Source organism: Daldinia vernicosa (genome assembly GCF_022497035.1).
Source record: "Daldinia vernicosa strain CBS 139.73 unplaced genomic scaffold F5Y00scaffold_4, whole genome shotgun sequence".
Lineage (NCBI taxonomy): Eukaryota > Fungi > Ascomycota > Sordariomycetes > Xylariales > Hypoxylaceae > Daldinia > Daldinia vernicosa.
This window is the reverse complement of record NW_025953920.1, coordinates 449,810-468,948: the sequence shown is the minus strand read 5'-3', so window position 1 is coordinate 468,948 and position 19,139 is coordinate 449,810. Positions and strand designations below refer to the sequence as shown.

Genomic DNA, 19,139 nt, shown 5'->3' with positions numbered 1-19,139 from the left:
AATAACATGATATCTTGATACGCATAGGTGACTTTACAGAAAGCGCATGGCTCAATATAGAGCTACAGCTTTCTTTTACTCTGTTGATAGTACGACAAGCATGGGGAGCTTTTATGGGGGCTTCGCCTACAATCAGTAAGTACTACCGAGATATAATCTTACTCTTGGCAGTCGAGGACTGGGAATTATATAATCACTATGGTCTTGCTACATAGTGCAATTCAAAGACTTTTATATAACTTTTTACCCACGCACCATGCTTCCTAAACGCCACTAGATTTCAACATATGTCGCTCCTAGAGCGCAGCAACCTACAAGGGAAGTTTCTCATGTTTATAGCTCTTCTTTCCTTCGCCTTCGCCGTAGGCTGCTGTGACATGACCTTGCCCTCGGATTTTGTATTTGTAGATCATCAAGCCTTCCAGGCCTACGGGGCCCCGAGAGTGGATCTTATTTGTGCTGATGCCAACCTCTGTCCCGAAACCATACCTCATACCGTCGGCAAAGCGAGTTGAGGCGTTCCAATACACGCCTGCCGCATCTACGCTTGACATGAACTGCTCGGCGAGTTCCGAAGAGCTGGTTAATATTACGTCGGTATGTTTGGAACCGTGGATGTTGATATGGGCAATTGCTTCATGGATGTCTGTAACCGCCTTGACTGCAAGCGTAAGGCTAAGAAATTCAGTATCGTAGTCGGCGCTCTGGGCATCCTCGAGTTTTGTAGAGACGTCGGAAGGTAGCTTGCTAGAAAGTGCTGCTTTGGTTTTGGTATCACAGCGTAAGACGACGCCTTTAGCAATCAGGGCCTCGGCTACTGTGGGTAGAAGCGTGTCCAGAGAGGATTCCTGCACTAGTAATGTTTCCAAGCTGTTGCACGCTGCGGGATAGCTGGTCTTCGAATCAACGATTACATCTGCTGCCATCTTCGGATCTGCCGACTGCTCGAGAAAGATGGAGCATAAGCCATCGGCGTGACCGAGGACTGGAATCTTGGTGGATGACTTGATATATCGGACCAGTTCGTTGGAGCCCCGAGGGATTACAAGATCGATGTATTGGTCGAGATCTAGCAGCTGCGGTATAACATCTCTTGTGGTGACCAGCTGGATGGCACCGTTAGGGACTTTGGTCTTGTCCAGAGCTGCAGAAATGGCCTTGGAAATGGCAACGAAGGATTCTGTCGACTCTTTACCACCTTTCAAGATAGCGGCATTGCCTGATTTTACCGCAAGGGAAGCGATATTGGCAATAACCTCAGGTCGCGCCTCGAAGATGATTAGTAAAACGCCAATGGGACAGGTGACTCTTGTCAGCTCCAGTCCATCATCAAGCTTAGTTCTTAAGGTAATCTTGCCGACTTTAATATAATTAGCAATTAGTTTTACGCATATTGAGCCCAACTCTGCTAGTGACTCACCGGGGTCCTCGAGACCTCGGACGTCTAGTATCCCTTTGAGCATGTCCTCCCATTTTCCTTTCTTACCGAGGTCTAACCTCGATACCAAACTTTGACTTAACTGGCCATGTTCTGCTGCTAAGCGTGCAGCTTGGAGGTCACGAGCATTTGCGGCAAGTATATCATCCTTAGCAGCAGTCAAGCTATCGTGGATAGCTGTTAAAGCATCGTTTCTCGCTGACTCAGATAGTGTGGCGAGAATATGCGATGCTTCTTTGGCTGATTTGGCGGCTTCCGAAGGGGATGCGTTTGTGAGAGACATTGTAAATGTAGAATGTAGAAAGTGGAATGTATCTATGTGTCTACGTGCGGTATACCTCAGGTAGGTAGGTACCTCTAAGTAACGTATATCGAAGGTTTTATGGTGTCGAGAAAACGATCTAAGTGGCTAATAAAGATTTGCCCTATCACTTCCATGGCTGCTTGGCAGTTGTTACACAGGAAGACAAGCCACAGTGGGCCTCAGCCTCTATCCTCTATCTGCTACGAAGTATTCCATTGTATTGTATTCCGTACCTACGCAAAACACATCCATTATACTCTACGACCTTTGTGCAACTCAATATCGTCATCCAATAAGAATGATCATACCAATATCCGTAACACATTACGTCTTCAAGGTGCGATAGCCGATGGGGACCTAACTTCCGAAAATCACTTTCATAAGAGCCTCTCATAGACAGTTCAACTTCCGGCAGCTTCCGGGATATATCTAAACCTGTTCCTCCGTCGTAGAATTTATCCAATTAATGATAATCCAACCTCGAGTCAGATACTAGGATAATCGTTGTCAACTACACGCCTCCCGAGGAACTGCTCGTATCGCCGACATCTTCCATGGACGCGGATAAGTATTGGTGCCGTTTTGATGCTAACATTCATCCGAAATAGTGTGCCGATTACTGTGCCGATTATTGCAACCTTGTCGACCTATGTAAGGCGATGGAGATCGCTCTTCTTGCCGGCTACGGTCTGGCGTATCGGAATCAATACCCGAACGGAATCGCTGACCCAAACAGTCATCAGTCACGGTCTCGGTTTTGTCGGCATTTCAACTTTCAGATGCACTACAATTCCCGTTTCTGCAGACTTTCCCCACACAAAATTAATGCAGCAAATCATCCAACAACGTCGACAGACAGACAGACAAGATTATATTTTCCAATCTTAATGTCGGTTTGCTCATTCATCGTCTCCAACACCCAGTCTCTAGGAAACCCATTCCTATCGCTATAGCTATCATCACATACGTACGGGCTTTCACCACGGGTTGACTGAAGAAGCTCCTTGCACTAAGAGCCTTCCAATATCATAATACCTGTATTTCGCTTATTTTTTTTTATCTTACCCCACCGACATCGGTTACCAGCCATTGTCTTAACGCGATCACACCGCTAGGCCCTTTTGCTCTGGTGAGCAAAAACAATTGAATATGGCTGTCGATCCAGAAAAGATGGACGAGAAGGCAGAGAACAATAAGTTGCAAGGAACGCACCCAAAAGATGAGGATGCTGCCGCGTCTATAACTACCACGGACCGTGATGTGGAGGATGAATCTATAGATGCCGTTCCTGACCAGCTATTAACTCCAAATGGCATCTTGGTGGACGAAGAGGCTGCGGCTACAGTACCAATGGACCGAGTTAGGTCCCAAGCGTCGTCTGCTCGGTCTAAGCCGCTGTCTATAGTGCCAAGATTGAAACGGCGGGGTTTCCTTGCGCAGTTGACTTTGATCCCAGAGGTCGAGCGACCCTACGATTATCCAAACAAAGTGAAATGGACAATAACAGTTTTCATAGCCTTGGCGGCTTGTGCAGCGCCAATGGGGTCTGCCATCTTTTATCGTAAGCAAATATATATCTTCCATTATAGTGTAGCACAAACCCCTTTTAGTTGATGTGTATTAGAAGACTCACCTGATCATATTAGCTGCTCTTCCGGACATGTCAAAGGACCTCGGTGCCTCACCAACAGTCGTAAACTTGACGGTAGCATTATACATGTTAGCAATGTCGATCTTCCCGCTCTGGTGGAGTTCTTTCTCCGAAACCCTAGGACGTCGTAATATCTATCTCTCGTCCTTCTTCTTAAACATTGTCTTCTCGCTCCTGAGCGGCCTAAGTGTCAATATTGGCATGCTGATTGTGTTTCGTATCCTATCGGGTGGTGCTGCCGCCTCCGTCCAAGCTGTCGGTGCCGGCACAATCGCTGATTGCTGGGAACCCCGGGAACGCGGCCGCGCTATGGGATATTTCTACCTTGGACCGCTCATGGGACCCCTCTTGGCCCCGATCATAGGCGGTGCTCTCACAGAAGGGTTTGGCTGGAGGAGTACCGTATGGTTCCTAACTGCTTATGGCGCTGTCGTTTTCGTCCTTGTCTTGTTCTGTGTCCCGGAGACCTTGGCGAAGCGTAAGCCTATGGCTGCAGCCGAACCATCGCACCCTGACGGCCTGTCGCGCGTTTCTACTACACGCTCCGTGCAGGTGCACACTAAACAGGCATTCGTGCAGTTAAAGAAGTGCTTTGTCGATCCGCTTGAGATAATCATGTATTTGCGTTTCCCCGCTGTGGCAATTACAGTGTATTATGCTGCCATCACTTTTGGGTCGTTATACGTACTTAACATAGCCATTCAATCGGCATTCTCGTCAGCTCCGTATGGTTACTCAGCTATCATCATAGGGCTTTTGTACCTGCCAAGCTCGCTAGGTTACTTCGCAGCGTCGCTGCTTGGCGGGCGATGGATCGACCGGATCATGGTCCGAGCAGCGGAGAAGGCCCAAAGATACGACGCCAATGGGAAGCTCATCTATCTGCCAGAGGATCGTATGCGCGAAAACGCATGGATCTCCGCCACACTGTATCCTGGAGCATTAATCTGGTCCGGCTGGACGATACAGTATGGAATTCACTGGATGGCACCATCTGTAGCTAACTTCTTTTTCGGCGTCGGTAGTATGCTTGTTTTCAGTGCTGCTACCACTATGCTCACCGAATTCATGCCGCAGAGAAGTAGTAACGGTGTTGCTCTTAATAACTTCGTGCGAAATATATTCAGCTGCGTGGGTGGTATAGTAGGCCAACCTCTCATCAATGCTATGGGCATTGGATGGCTGATGACTATGGTCGGCTTGATCGCCTGGCTAAGCGGCAACTTGTCAATCTGGTTCCTGCGAAAGAACAGTCGGAAATGGAGGGAACAAATGGACAAGGCTCTAAGTAAATGAGCCCAACAATGACTTTGGTTTATTTAACAGGAACGAGCCTAAGAGGCCTCATTCACGACATAACGAGACGCTGTCGATATGATAAAACTTTGAAGCATGTAGGTTGAAGTAGAGTATCATTTTAGTCACATAGCGCCGCCATCTCTAGCATATAGGCCGAGTATTAGCAAGGCCCTCTAATTTAACCAACATTCAATGCACATAATTATATTCACTAGTTACGTGGAAAATCTCTATATTTATTTGGCCATTTCAGGGCTCTCGGAGAATAGCTTACCCAAAGCCTCTAAACTGACATTCCCTCCGCTAAACACAATGCCTACGTCCCAACCGTCCTCACCGGCCTCGCGTTCGACCATTGCCCTAAAGTCTTCATTATACAGGGCGACGGCGAGGGGCACGGCGGAACTGGGTTCGACGACGACCTTGAGACGCTCGTAGGCGAGGCGGAGCGCACGGATGATATCGGCCTCGCTGACGCTGTAAAAGCCGGACACGAGGCGGCGCTCGTAGATGACGGACCAGGGGATGCGACCGAGCGGCGTGCGTAGGCCATCCGCTACGGTTAACGAAGACACGGCTTCCACGCGAGTGCCCGACTCGTAGCCTCGCTTCGCGTCGTCGGCGCCCTGGAACGAGGGCTCCGAGCCGAAGACCCGGATCCCGGTGCCTTCGCAGGAGAGGGCTACGCCGGAGAGCACTATAAGGGATTAGTGTTGGTCGTGGCTTGTTCCCCTTTTTTTTTAAAAAAAAGGGGGCAAGAGGAGAGTATATACAGTAGATAGCTGAGGGAGAGACATGGGAGAATGGAAGAGGAACCAGAAAAGAAAGATAGGGGCTTGAGAAAGGGCCAAGAAAAACAACTAATCACATGTACGGGCACGACATATCTATATCTTTAGAACAACCGGACTCTGAAAGCAAGACTGAAAATAACCTTAAAAAAATAAAATACTTACTACCGCCGCCACCACAAGGAGCAATAATAGCATCAAGCCCCCTTCTGCTCCCAGCCTTCTTCTTCTTCCCCGCCCCCTCCTCCTTCCCGTCCTCCTCCTCCTCCTCCTCAGCAGCCATCATCAGTTCCTCGACCTGCTCCTGGAACTCGAGGCCCAGCGTGCCCTGGCCCAGGATGATATCCGGGTGGTCGTAGGGCGGCACGAGGCGCGCGCCCGTGTCCTCGACGACCTGGGCGGTGGCGGCCTCGCGCTCGACGCTCGTGCTGCCGCTGAAAATCACCCGCGCGCCGTACCCCTTGGTCGCGGCGATCTTGGGCGGCGCCGAGATCCGCGGCATCACGATGTGTGCGGGGATGCCGTTGGCGCGCGCGGCGAGGGAGAGCGCTTGTGCGTGGTTCCCTGGTTGGTGGTGGTTGGTTAGTTAGTTAGTTAGGTAGTTAGTCAGTCAGTCTTGACTAATGCTGAGTGATATGAGGCCTTGTTTATTATAATCAGAATATCGGGATAACATGAAAGAATATAAACCAGAGTAAGAAACTCCCCAAAACAAACCAGAACTATGCGTAACAACGCCCTTCTCCGGCCCTCCTCCCTCCAGCCACCCAGGTTCTTGCTTCAGCCTCTCGATAGCGTGGAACGCGCCGCGGGCCTTGAAGGCGCCTACCTTCTGGAAGTTCTCGCATTTGAACCAGAGCCTCAGCTTCGGATTTGCCTTTCCCGCATCCGCACCCGCATCCGTGCCGGAAGCTAGCGCCGAGAGCGACGTGCTCGTGATCACCGGCGTCCGGTGCACGAACGGCTTAATAAGCTCCCGGGCTGCTGCCACCGAGGCCCGCGTCAGGGGCGGCGACGTGGATGGGTCCGCCATAGTTGACTTTGAAATTCCTCGATTCGACCTTGGCTTTGGGGATAATAAGGAGGGGTTTAGCGAATAATTGGAGGTTGTAAAAGGGAGTATGGATAAATAAACGAACGAAACTCTTATAAGGTAGGTGGGCTATGCAAGTCAAGATCTAATTATCGTATACTTAGCCAATCCTCCTCAGATGCTCCCAAGTCAAAGCTAACAAGATTATACCAAGAGTGGCAAGGACTTGGTAGATGTTTAAGGCTGGCCTGGCCACGAGATTTCATCCAGTCAAAAATCTACGATTTGTTATTAGGGGTCCGATAACGGAGAAGCAACACTTGAGGATCCGTAAGGAATGAAAGTAGTCTGAAGACAAAGACAATTGATTTTAAAAGCTTCATTGAAAATTCAACTAGGAACACTTTTTGGGGAATATCCCTAGATCTTCGTGAGACGACATTAGGGGATCCCGAATATAAGTACAAAAGCTCCCTTTGCCCCCGGGGAATATGCCACACCGCCTTTTAATTTACCGTTCCGATACTCTTAGTTTTAACGCCAAATACACTTATTTTTGGTTTTCGGGTCGGAGAGATCTGTATAAACAAAGTGATTAGCCATGATCAAAGTAGCCTAAGCTTGGACTTCTTAGTCCCGAGCGATTCTTACCTCACAGCCTTGCCGGCCTTCCAGATCTCCATGTTGCGGATCTCATCCATCTCAGACTCAAACTTCTGTCGGTAGTCCTTCTGGCTGTTGTACTCGAGAGATCGCTTAGTCTCGGTACCATCCCTGACAGAGTCGTAGAGCTGGTTGAAGACGGGCTTCAGAGCGTCCTTGAATCTCGGGGTCCAGTCGATGGCACCTCGTCGGGCAGTAGTAGAGCAAGCCTCGTACATCCAGTCCATGCCGTTGGCACCAATCAGAGGGTACAAACTCTGAGTGGCTTCCTCGACGGTCTCGTTGAAGGCCTCGCTGGGGCTGTGGCCACGTTCCCGGAGAACCTCATATTGAGCCAGGAACATACCGTGGATACCACCCATCAAGCAGCCACGCTCACCGTACAAGTCCGAGTAGACCTCCTTCTCGAAGGTGGTCTTGTAGAGATATCCGCTGCCAACAGCAACACCGAGGGCCTGAGCCTTCTCCTCGGCCTTGCCAGTGACATCCTGGAAGACGGCGTAGGAGGAGTTAATACCCCGACCTTCACGGAAGAGCGATCGGACGGTTCGGCCAGAGCCCTTAGGGGCAACGAGGATGACGTCAATGTCCTTGGGGACATCAACCTTGGTAATGTCCTTGAAGACAGGCGAGAAACCGTGAGAGAAATACAGAGTCTATAAATAAATTGTCAGCTTTTTGCTTCTCAGAATTGGTGACTCATATTAGCATACCTTGCCCTTAGTTAACTGGGGCTTGATAGCAGGCCACGTTTCGCTCTGGGCAGCGTCACTGAGCAAGTTCATGACGATGGTACCCTTGGAGATAGCCTCGTCGACCTCGAAGAGGTTCTTGCCGGGAACCCAGCCATCCTGCTCAGCATCCTTCCACGACTGGCCGTTCTTCCTGACACCGATGATGACGTTCAGGCCGTTGTCACGGAGGTTAAGACCCTGACCGTGACCCTGCGAACCGTAGCCGATCAGGGCGAGAGTGTCGTTCTTGAAGTATTCCTTTATGCGGTGTTAGCTATTGTTTCTGTCTTCGCTCAGCCTAATCTTCAAGGTTTGAGGACTTACCAAGAGCTTCTCCTTAGGCCAGTCGGCACGCTCTATATAACGGTATTAGTCCATGACACCTATAATGAATAATGAATACTCTTATATAATATTTTAACCTACCGTAGACCTCCTCGGAGGTTCCAGCGAAGTCAATGGTCTTGACACCGCGAACCTGCTGCTGGGCAGCACCAGCCAGAGCAGGACGAGCCTTGATAGTGGCTCTGGCGATGTTGGACGCAGCAACAAAAGAACGTTGCTGGACAGCGGGCGAAGCCACTCGACGGGCCAATTGGCTACGAAGAGCCTTGGAAAACCCTCTAGAAGCCATCGTGAAAAAGTCTACTGAGTGGAGATTAGGGTGAGGAAAGGTGTAAAGACAGCTCAATGGGTATTACGATGTCTATAAATGCGCTGTTGTTTCACAGATCAAAGTTTTTACCCACGTTTTTTATTTTTAATTTTTTTCCTTTTTTCCCAGGGTCTTGGGAGCTCCTGCAGAGCTTACATAGTAAACTGCGACTTCGGCGCTGAGTCGAATCAATCCGTTGCCCGCCAGCCAATGGTGGGGTAGGTAAATCACCGGTCCGGTCTGGCTAGAGCGGGCCTTGGGGTGCAGTGCCTGTGGTAAGTCTCATCGTATTGTACAATACAGGTACTTGGGTACCTACCTAAGTTTAGGTTAGGTTAGGTACCTCTACATGTACTATTGCGATAAAGCACGTAAGGGCAAATTCCACATCTTCAATAGGCGGTGACGATTGAGTCGCAAGTCGCAAGTCGCAAGTCGCAAGTCGCAACCATCATAAATTGTATAGGTACCTAATTAAGCATTTAGTTGGGTTGTATAAGAACATACACCCACGTGGATACTGTAGTGATAATTTCGTCATATTCATATACCAGTATCTATCTATCGTGATGTAGTCGTTGGTCGTCCGTGAAAAGCATTAAGCATAATGCCTGGCCATAAAGTGACTTATAGCTGCAAAATACCAAAACCAGAGACGAAATGGACAGTCTCCTTGACTTGATACCTTGGAGTAAATGCGGCCCCCTCATAAACGCCTTGCTATGTGCCGTCCGCAAAGCCAGTCTAAAACTTCTTCCTTTGGTCTCATCTTGTCCCCTTACATTTGAGCATCAGTCAATTTGCATGGGGTTTCTTATTGTGCCAGCTCGAGTATATTGTGTAGTCCGACTGGACTGAAACGCCCTTTTGTTCGCAAAATTCTCCGTCGTTAAGTCCTCTGGGTCCCGCCAGTTCTTACCTACCAGAGAGTACACGATCGTATGTAACTCCACGTATCGAACCGCCGCTCATAGAGGCACGTACGTTTCGTCGGAAGTTTTCGCGGCTCGAACGTAGGTCATCTGCAGCTTCTTTATTTAGGGGATCCGAGGCGTTCGGTTCGAGGAATAGGAACTGTAGACCGACAATGACAGCGTTCAGGTTAAGCACCGGTTTCCAGTCCTCGCGTAGAATATTCAGGCACACCTTGCCCTCAAGATCGATATTAGGGTGGTAGATCTTCTGTTGGCAGCGTACCTTAGGCGGCTCATGAGGGTAGTTCGGGCCCATGGTGAATGTGAAGGTGAATAATCCGTTATTGTATATGCCCTCATCCGGTTGGATTTCGAGCACGAAGTTGAGGATGTCATCCGGGTCGGGAAATACCGTTTTCATAGTCGATCCTAAAGATAGCTCGGAGAGATCTAATTTAAAGCAATAAGAATAGTTAGTATACTAAAAACTAAAAAATTAAGATAAACTATTAAATAGTAGAATGTTAATAGTTACCTTTTTGTACTCGTAGTTGAGCGGGCGTAACCTTCTTCTTTTTCCCAGCTGCGCCGTCAGCATTTTCTGCTTTTTGCTGGGCAGATTTCTGTACAATAACCGTTAGGATATGTTATATAGTTAGACAAAGCGGCTCGTGCGATTTACCATAGACCATATCTTCAACATTATGAGGGTTGTAGAGCGGAGGCGTGTTTGTTAAGACGAGTCGGGTGACAGATATGGGGGGAAGAAAACACAGGCGTCGGCTCGGAATGAGGTTTGTAGGTTTTTATGACGCTTACAAAGTGACAATGATCTAGAAGGAAGGGTAGAAATGGCAGATGCTGTTTCGCGTGATGAGACAACTCGGTGTACCTATTACAGGTAAAAGATATTACAGGTAAAAGATGTAAGACTATTACCTACCTGAATTAAAGGCTCAGGCATAAGTTTTGGAAGTCTCGCGTTGCCACGCTGGGCAGTCATGATCCACCTAGGTACCTACCTATCCATATTATCGAATTAGCGAGGCATGTCCCGCAATTCTGCCCCTCCTTCCCAATGTCAACGTCCATTAGTCATGTACAATACGTACAAACCCGAACAACTTCCATTAAGCAAACGGTACTACCTACCTCCTAGACATATCACCTATTCTGTACATCAAACATTTCAAATTAAATCAAATCAAAATCAGGATCAGAATCAGAATAAACACAACAGTACCCAATTCAGGAGATTTTATCCTTGTTTCCTTCTAACTAGCTAGAAATTAAACCTATCCTCAGATAACTTGCCAACAACCCTGTTGAGCCAACTATTTTTTAACCCCAGAATCGGTCCTGAGACCCAAGCCAATCGCTCATCTAAGGTTGCTTTCCTTGCCTTGGTAATAACACCGGGCTACCTAAACCACCCTCCAGTCCTGTTTGGTCCTTGTTCAGATCCTATCCTTAGGCATCTAACTCCTTCCATTTTCCACCCCCATAACATAGTCTGAGAACTAACTGAAATTATTGTACAAGAATACTCGACAGAGAAGGAAGACTTCGAGTATGAACAACTGTTTTCCGATATATAAGATGACAAATGACAAACAAGTTACAAGTTGAAAGAACTGGAAGAATATGAGACAAGGAAACCCAAATCGTACTCGTACACCGAGATTTCGGCAATATTTACAATAGTATAAGACGCATAAAACTCCAAAGCACCAACAAAAACAAACCGTATTGTAGAAAGAATCCTTGGCCTTCTTGCTTGCTAAACGAACGGTATCATCTAATACGACGAATTTGGGGGTATCTCCGCGCACAACACAAGTACTTAAAGGACAAGCGACCCGATTAGAATCCTCTAAATGGATCATCTCGGAAGTAATCCTCCTCCCCTGCCCTACTTCCGGAATAATAAGAATCTGTGCCGCGCGTGCCACGAGAAGCATAGCTATCCCGATGTCTGCTCCGGCTACGGCGGCGACGGGCTTCTTTACTCCGTCGACGGGCTCTGTATCGCCACTCCTCTTGCTCGTCTGGGTGGTCTTCGAATCGCGGGAATGCCAATGGGCTAATAAAAGCCTCCATTCGCACGGTGCCGATCGCTTCGAAGAAGTTACCCGGTGGTCGAGATGATGCTTCCGACGTTCTTTGGGAACCGGCGGTGCTCATACCCCAGGTCATGTTGCTGGATCCCTGTGATTGATAGATATCAGACGAACCCGCCGTATCCACGCTGTTACCCGCGGTACTGTTGGTCGAGGCATGGTAGGAGCTGCTGTGGCTTGCCGGTCCCGAAAAGCCTCGGAACGAGAGCGGCGGGGGGATGTGGCCACCAGTGTTACTCCTCTTACGGCCGTGAAGAACAACCTGGTTCGCCCGTTCGTGTACTCGTTCATGTGACCTTTCGTGAAACCGCGGGATGAAGGGAGGTTCAGCTGCATCGCGCGACAGGTCACGCTGATGAATGGGTATCGGAGGGAGCGTCTCTTGTTGGGCTGATAGGGCTTCCTCTAGATGATTGGTGGTCGTAACAGGGTCATGACGGGCCATCAAAGCAGGATTTTTTCCCTTCGTTAGCCTAATCGAGTCGCGAATGCCGCCCCTTTTCGCTTTTGTCCGAGGCGCTTCGAAATCTGGCGCCGGGCCGATATTTGGCGAGTTAGCTGTTGGGATGATCTCGGGGACATCTTGCTGTGAATGTGCCAGGAATGACAGTGATGTCAACCAAAGGTAGTGACGCTCAGCCGTTGTGGCGGTAAACTTCAATGCTCTCTGCGGTGTTAAGATAAGGATAGAGCGATTGAAGATCTGGGTGCTGCCTTTGGGTGGCGGGTTGTCATCCTTTACATCAAGCACAGATTGTATGGTCACTATGATCTGGTCAGCGGTGTCATCCTAAACCTAGTAGTTCGGCAGTACTTACGCTTCCGGCCTGGCTTGCCCATTAACGCATTGCCAGATGCAGGCTGCTTGCTGCTCCATAGGATCGCGCGTTCATAAGGCGCGAGCCATACCCACCGCTTGTGGCGGTCATTGCTATTCTCCTCCCCGCGGCCGGCACCATCGGCTACACCGAACGACTTGCGTCTTCTAACATACTTGAACATCCATTCGCCAACCATTGTCTGCGCGATAGCATCTACCACAGTCGATGATTGTTGGTTGCTACCGACGGAACCCGTGTTGGTATTTTCGGTGTTTGCAGTGTTGGTCGAAGGCTGAGATCTATGGCTACGGTATCGAGATCCGCCACGCTCCCGTCGAGGGGTGGTGATATCGTTGGTCGGCAGTGGCGGGAGACCTGGGCTTTCAGGGGCTTCTTCCGAAGGAGACATGGGCGGTGGCGGCGAACGGCTACCACGTCTTCTGGACCTCTGGTTCAGGGGTATCGCTGCCGCTGAACGGACTTTACGGATGCTACTGGTCCTATACACGCTAGCTTTCCTGCCTCTACGAGGCCAATGCTCGCCATTGTAGGTAGGACTGCGTTGGCCGTCGCTCGGGGCACTAACACTAAATGGTGGCTTCCTTGAGCTCGCTCTCGTAGGAATTGGGAACGGGGGGTCCTTCGATTCGAGCAAGTCGGGGGTCCGCGAATGGCCTTGATGTGAAGCAATACCGCTCTGAATCAGTGCTGATTTTCGCATAACACTGGCTCGGGAACCCGTGCTGTATGCCAGCGATCTACCAGCTGCTCCAGTGGCTACCATGAGAGACGGTTTTCGTGTTAGACCCTCTGGAGCCTCGGCGAGGCGGAAACTGCTGTAAACTTCTGGACCTCCGATCTTGCTCATGACACTCGTCGATTGTCTAACGGCGGCTTTACTTTGTTCGGGAGAAGCAGAGGCTGCGCTTGATGCTACTCGCTTGTTAGGTTTACTAGGGCCAGTTTTAGGTCTCGGGGCAAGTGCCGTACGGTATTCGGAGTCGCTCTGGTCCTCACCAAATTCGTCCTGTTCATCTGAGCTTTGAACGTCGAAGCCTGCAAATAGGCTACTTATACGATGCGGTCGCCTAACGGGGGCCCTAGCACTGGATAACGGTCCATCATCGTTGTTTCCAGGATATGCGTCCCGCGTTTCTAAGTCGTCAACAGTTGGTGATGCTGGGGGCGAAGTAGGCAATTCGGCCGAAAAGCTCCGTCTGTTACTCTCGAGGCGACGTGGGTTTCGCGGAGGAACGTGTCCAGGCACCGGTGTGAAAATTCTGCTCTCATCGACCGTTGCAGTAGTAGGAGTAGCGGTAGTAGGGGACGAAGGTCTTGAAGAGATCGCTGACGGATGAAGATGTGGCGGTAATTTGTCGAGCCTCTTGTCGACCCTGATCTCATCTGTCTGCACAGAAATCGACCTCATGGGATTCGACTGCAGGATAGAAACCTGGCATCCGAAGTCCTTGACGTATTGAGGCAAAAGATGCTCGCGCGGACTCGACGGTCGACTAGTTGGTGGAACTATGCTAATGCTCGGTATCGAAAGTGGGGGAGTGACTAGCTGTTGTTTAGGTACGGCAGGTTCTGTTTGAGTGGCAGCCGATATCAAAATCGTGGCGGCAGCGGGCTTCGTCTCCACGATTACTGGTTGAGATGTGGCGAGTAAGAGTACTTTCTCTAATGTCTGAGATGCAGCTGATACCATCGGTTTTGTTTTGGGAGACTCCATTAGTCCTGGCTTGTTCACATATACCCTCTTGCGACTTTGGTTTGCTTCAATCTCACCCTCAACTCGAGATGGACTTTCTAAGCCCATCTGCTTCTCACTTCTTAAGACAGGCTCTGGCGTTGCTGGCTTCATCGGTACTACCCTAGGAGATGGTGGTGGTGAGAATTGAACCCCCGTGTCAGTATACTGTACCTTCTGAGATACCACAGAGTTCTCGTCATCTTCGCGAATTCCACCTTCGAGCCTGTCGAGTACGGTCTGGTTCATAAATAGTCTGCTTCGTACAATGCTACCCGGTCGTATCTGGCTATCAATGCTCTGGTTACGTCGATGAGTTTGAGACATCATACTATCCCGACTCTGGTTTCGGTTGTGTCTTGCAAGCGAGAGCACACTTTGGCGACCATCCGGATCTGTCTGGTAATCATCGTCGGTGTCGAAGTTGAGCTCATCAGCAAGACTGTATCCGTTCATCTTGCCAAAGCCGGGTCCGCTCATCACTGAATACCGGACGCTATTGGTCATGCTCATCGTTCGTACGCTACCGCCGTCGTTTTCCTTCTCCGTGTCACTCTCGGGTTTATCATGATTCCCGTTGATTTGTGCTGCGTGTAGATTGGCAACCTCCTCCAGGACGACTCGGAGACGGCTCTCGGCAACGTGTATCTTCCGCTCATATCGACGCCTTTCTTCCTCCCACTCATCTTTCTCCTTAGCCCAGAGATCATGGACTCTCTGAGAATCTTCCTCTTGCGTCCGAACTTTCTTCTGTGCAGCTTCGAGCCGTCTCCTAGTCTCGGTTATCGCGTCAACTGCTTCATCACGTTCCTTTGCTAACTCGCCTATAGCTGACGAAGTCCCTCCTTCGAGCAGGGATAGTTGTCGCCTCAGAGACCTGCTCTCTTTGGAAGTATTGGATAGGTTGGCCTGGAGAGACTCCTGTTCCTCCTGAGTAGCATGTAGTGAGCTTTCAAGGCTTTCGATTATCTTGAGTTTCTCTTCTTGGTCCCTTCGTAAGGACAGAATCTCCGACACTAGGTTCGCATGAAGGGTAGGTGTAAATCGGCGAGGATCGAAAATGCCGTTATTTTCGTCGGCCTTTACATCTTTTGACGATCGCTTGCTCTTCTTCTTCTCCATCTTATCCTGTGGCAACGGGGGAGGGGGGGAAGCCGAACCCCCCGGCGGAGTAGCAGAACGGCGCGACCTCTTTGAGTTTCGCGAGGGCGTCCGATAAGGCGTATCAGTGGGAGCTGGCAGTGGTGAAGCGGCAACACTGCTCAACTCATCTTCAGTTTCCCACACGGCCATGTCTGCCAGTATTCACGATCTAGCCCGGTTTCCCGGTCGAAGATGGCGGCGTCTATGAGACACAGAACAGAGCAGAGCAGGCTAAATTACATCGACTCCAGATTCGCACCTCTTTTGTTCAATTGTTCAATCTTAGAAAAGGGTCCAAACGCCAGGCTCCACTATACACCCCCTGTCGCCAGTGGGGTGATATGTTCTGCGTGGGAGAGAGTGAATGATGTGCAAGTGGACTCTGCATTAATACAACTAACTCCGCAATTAGCACTAATCCCTCCAAAGACATGGGATGCCAGGGATGGATGTGAGCTTGGACACTTTAGAACATACCAGGCGTAATGAATGGTAAGTAATGGAAATTACCAACTGTCTTGTATTGTCAGCCTCGGTCAGTTATTTTACAGGGTATGATTCTGTCATTTCTGCTACAGTTGGCTGGCCATTATGCTTTGGACGGCATGAGACCATACACTTTAGATGCGCATCTAGCTCGGGAGATCAAGAGGTAAAATAGTAGAATATCATTTGTACTTACCTAAGTTTCCTTAGATACGATTCCTGGTTCGTTCTTTATTTTCCTTGGTCGAGTAGCAATGGTTGATAAGAGCACAGTCGAGTAAACATTGATGCATTGCCCTTATGTATGCTTGGCCGGCCGTTATAGAATTAGAACCAGCATGGATACGGTCCAGCCTACTCAAGCTAATTGGGCGAGACTTGAGATGACGTGTACATATGAAAAGAGATACTAAAAGCATTCACCTTAAAGGTGAATTGGTTCCTATGGAAGACCACAGTTAGCTATTACGGTTTTATGGCCTAAGAAAGGGATGATAGAAACCCCAACATTGGTGCTTTTCAACTTACAAAAAAAAATTTACAAGTCGAAGGTTGTACAACGAAGTGAAACGGGTTGTTAGGGTATGCTAATCAAAGAAGGAAGTTCGCGCTCATATGAATATAATCAAAAGCATAGGCCGGTAGTCGTTGCGTTATACCGGACGTCCCAAGACGCTCGGTCGAATATGCAAGAGTTGGGGTAATGGGTTTCCCCAGAGAAGGCAAGGACAAGACGGGTAAGACAGCGAATGGCCTGGTAAACGGGTAGAACAATCCGAGAAAAGAAAGAGAAGCAAAAAAAGGAGAGTAGGTACGTAGTTCGCGGTACGCTACCGTACCGGATCGTTGTTACAGCTGAGACGGAAAGGAAAAAGCAAGATAGAGTAACTAGTCGTAGAACAAGTTGACGAGATATCAGAAGCAAAGGAAACAGCCTACAACCAACCAGGTTCTAGCGTCGTATGTACACTATGTATTGTATGTACGTACGAAGTAATCCGTAATAATACGCACTCGACATGGGATGCAGGGCCAGACCATAACGCCAGCAGTCGAACGCGGAGCATGGGTAGACAACGCGGGAGGAGGTAGGTTACTATGTAGTCCTTTGCATAGTATATGTGGAGTAATGATAGAAGCTCAGCATATTCTATCTTTTGTATTGTACATAGAGGTAGTATGTGCTTCCATGCCCGTAATATTCTCGTGTTCGCAAAGCTCAATCACAGGTAGCCGTAGACAAGCATTTGACGGCATTACAGCCTATGAGCGTGCTAATTTACAAAGTGACAGGCAAGTGATAGACGCGCTCGACAAGATTATCAGGGGTCAAAACTTGACCAAACGGTTCCAAATCCGTGGAATAAGCAGGTGCTAAATCAAGAGAGGATAACGGACGAGGGTTCCCCTGAATACACTAAGGGAGCTAATAGTGAATGGAACTGGCCCGCTGTAATAGCTTGGCTTCTTGGCAGGGCAGGGCCTAGGTAGGTACCTTGCTGTAGCAAGGCCCAGGGAGGTTAGAATGGCAATCCCAACGGGGGGCGGGGCTCAACGGCAAAGGGATGGCGATGTGGTAGGTGACAAGCTACCGTTGAACTAAGCGACCTTAAGGAGGAGAGGTCTATGGAGAGCTCTCAATGGTCGTATCTTGATGCAATAAATATGTATCCCCACCGAGCATCTGAGATCATGACTATCGATTTGCTGAAGAAAGCCTTTGTTCTCGTCACTTAACCACGTACAATTCACTACGTACACTACCAACGTAGGATTTGGCATCTGCAAAGAGCCGCTTCTACGCACATTCGGCGCGTTAGCGCATCAGACAAGCGACAGTGGACGAACTGCGGAATGTGGACCAGTCACAAGTAATTTACAGGGAATATTAGCAGCATTTTAGTTGCTGGCAAACTGGGCTAGCCCTTTCTACAATAGGTACCTACATATGTAGTCTAAGTTGTCCAGACTCCAGGGGGGACTCATCTGAAAGAAGTGAGGCCTATCCCTACACTAAATAGGATATCTTAAAATGTGATGTCGAATAGGAAGCTATGGCAGCTATTCACAATGCCGATCTGACATGTTTCCCCAACTGTGCCTCCTATTCCAAACTGCTACACATCGGACAACATACCTAGTGCTGCTGTACATGTAACTATCTATGTCCCACGATTGAATAATTCGTATGTTGATTCGTACCCAAGGTAACCCCAAATGAGCCAAGGCGGATAATACCTGAGAAACGTTCAAGCCCGTCAGTTAGGCATTTATTCTAAATGATCGCTCATCTAGGTAGTAAGTACCAATCCCACCCCGGGTGATGTTGAAGTGCATATGCAAGGCACAACGTTGACAGACATGCATGGGACGGACCACCTAACAAGGACCCTCGACGATGACATTTTAGTCATGATCTGTTAGCCTCATTGAGAATAAAATACCACTCTTAAGAACAACTATTAAGACGTCTACGCGTATCACCAAGACCTTGACCTTGGCCTTGTACATATTACCAAGAGATATCGCTTATGATTATGCGCTCTCAACTCGACTGCAGGTCAACACTCCCCGTCCCCGGATTGCAGAGTCTGTGGGTGGAGGGCACAGACGATCATAGACTAGTGTAAGATCAGATATCGTATGCAGCCGGCTGGAACCCAATTGCTCGGACAGTGGACACGCAGAGCCCATAATCATAGTGTACTATATCCAATATCCAATGCCGAATTTCTGCATATTTGATATTTGATATCTTGCAAGGCATCTCAATACATACGCAATCCGTAACCAAGATAAACATATATCGGAGGCCCTTCGGAATATTCCATCGTCATTGTTTCATATTACCCTATAAGCCACTTACTGCATTTGAGCTATATACAAGCTCCCCTTGTTTTTAAGGGTCCTCTGATAATAGTCTCTGATAATAGCGTATGATGATTCCCTTCGCTTCGCTTCGAGAACGAGGGGAGTTTTGCAAACCCTTGAACTAGCAGGCGTCAGGAGTCAGGCATCAGGATGTAAGGACCAGCCTATTAAACTTGACAGGTGAATCTCGGCCCCTTCCGCAGTACATAGGTCGGGTTCTAAGGCAATATTTCTGAGGCTGCCCAAACATATCGTTGCCCAAGTATCGAGGAGACTTACCTTACCTGTCATATCGGTATCGACTTCACATGTTTCAAGGACGACATAGGGCGACATCCGCGCAGACGCAGGCGCAATCGATGCAGAGAACCCGACAAAATCACCCTTCCATTGACAAGTCGGATGCGACGGTGACCGACGTGACGGGACCTGCATCACCCCGGTCTGGAGAAAAAGGCAACCC

At 49.0% G+C, this 19,139-nt stretch overlaps 6 protein-coding genes across 6 annotated transcripts; 1 reads left to right on the top strand and 5 right to left on the bottom strand.

Annotated features, from left to right (window-relative positions):
- Positions 1-136: 136 nt before the first annotated feature.
- On the bottom strand, positions 137-1,844 carry F5Y00DRAFT_225601 (gamma-glutamyl phosphate reductase). The gene is made up of 2 exons (XM_048006188.1): positions 1,421-1,844; positions 137-1,360 (listed from the first exon to the last, which is right to left on the bottom strand). The coding sequence occupies exons 1-2, from the start codon at positions 1,719-1,721 to the stop codon at positions 312-314; spliced, it is 1,350 nt and encodes a 449-aa protein (XP_047869081.1). The 5' UTR covers positions 1,722-1,844; the 3' UTR covers positions 137-311.
- Positions 1,845-3,092: 1,248 nt separating this feature from the next.
- Positions 3,093-4,689, top strand: F5Y00DRAFT_250871 (MFS general substrate transporter; the record flags this gene model as incomplete). Its single annotated transcript, XM_048009780.1, has 2 exons — positions 3,093-3,303; positions 3,389-4,689. The coding sequence occupies 2 exons, from the start codon at positions 3,093-3,095 to the stop codon at positions 4,687-4,689; spliced, it is 1,512 nt and encodes a 503-aa protein (XP_047869080.1).
- A 210-nt stretch (positions 4,690-4,899) lies between these two features.
- On the bottom strand, positions 4,900-6,741 carry F5Y00DRAFT_133477 (tryptophan synthase beta subunit-like PLP-dependent enzyme). The gene is made up of 3 exons (XM_048004242.1): positions 6,201-6,741; positions 5,649-6,047; positions 4,900-5,389 (listed from the first exon to the last, which is right to left on the bottom strand). Exons 1-3 carry the CDS (start codon positions 6,514-6,516, stop codon positions 4,929-4,931), a joined length of 1,176 nt encoding a protein of 391 aa, XP_047869079.1. The 5' UTR covers positions 6,517-6,741; the 3' UTR covers positions 4,900-4,928.
- Positions 6,742-6,880: 139 nt separating this feature from the next.
- On the bottom strand, positions 6,881-8,685 carry F5Y00DRAFT_225596 (ketol-acid reductoisomerase). Its single transcript, XM_048006187.1, has 5 exons — positions 8,340-8,685; positions 8,238-8,269; positions 7,893-8,171; positions 7,168-7,835; positions 6,881-7,094 (listed from the first exon to the last, which is right to left on the bottom strand). Exons 1-5 carry the CDS (start codon positions 8,545-8,547, stop codon positions 7,067-7,069), a joined length of 1,215 nt encoding a protein of 404 aa, XP_047869078.1. The 5' UTR covers positions 8,548-8,685; the 3' UTR covers positions 6,881-7,066.
- Positions 8,686-9,035: 350 nt separating this feature from the next.
- F5Y00DRAFT_225595 (putative NEDD8 conjugating enzyme) lies at positions 9,036-10,458 on the bottom strand. The gene is made up of 3 exons (XM_048006186.1): positions 10,165-10,458; positions 10,018-10,105; positions 9,036-9,932 (listed from the first exon to the last, which is right to left on the bottom strand). The coding sequence occupies exons 1-3, from the start codon at positions 10,183-10,185 to the stop codon at positions 9,484-9,486; spliced, it is 558 nt and encodes a 185-aa protein (XP_047869077.1). The 5' UTR covers positions 10,186-10,458; the 3' UTR covers positions 9,036-9,483.
- Positions 10,459-11,056: 598 nt separating this feature from the next.
- Positions 11,057-15,643, bottom strand: F5Y00DRAFT_133376 (uncharacterized protein). The gene is made up of 2 exons (XM_048004241.1): positions 12,421-15,643; positions 11,057-12,367 (listed from the first exon to the last, which is right to left on the bottom strand). The coding sequence occupies exons 1-2, from the start codon at positions 15,467-15,469 to the stop codon at positions 11,346-11,348; spliced, it is 4,071 nt and encodes a 1,356-aa protein (XP_047869076.1). The 5' UTR covers positions 15,470-15,643; the 3' UTR covers positions 11,057-11,345.
- Between the last annotated feature and the right edge of the window lie 3,496 nt (positions 15,644-19,139).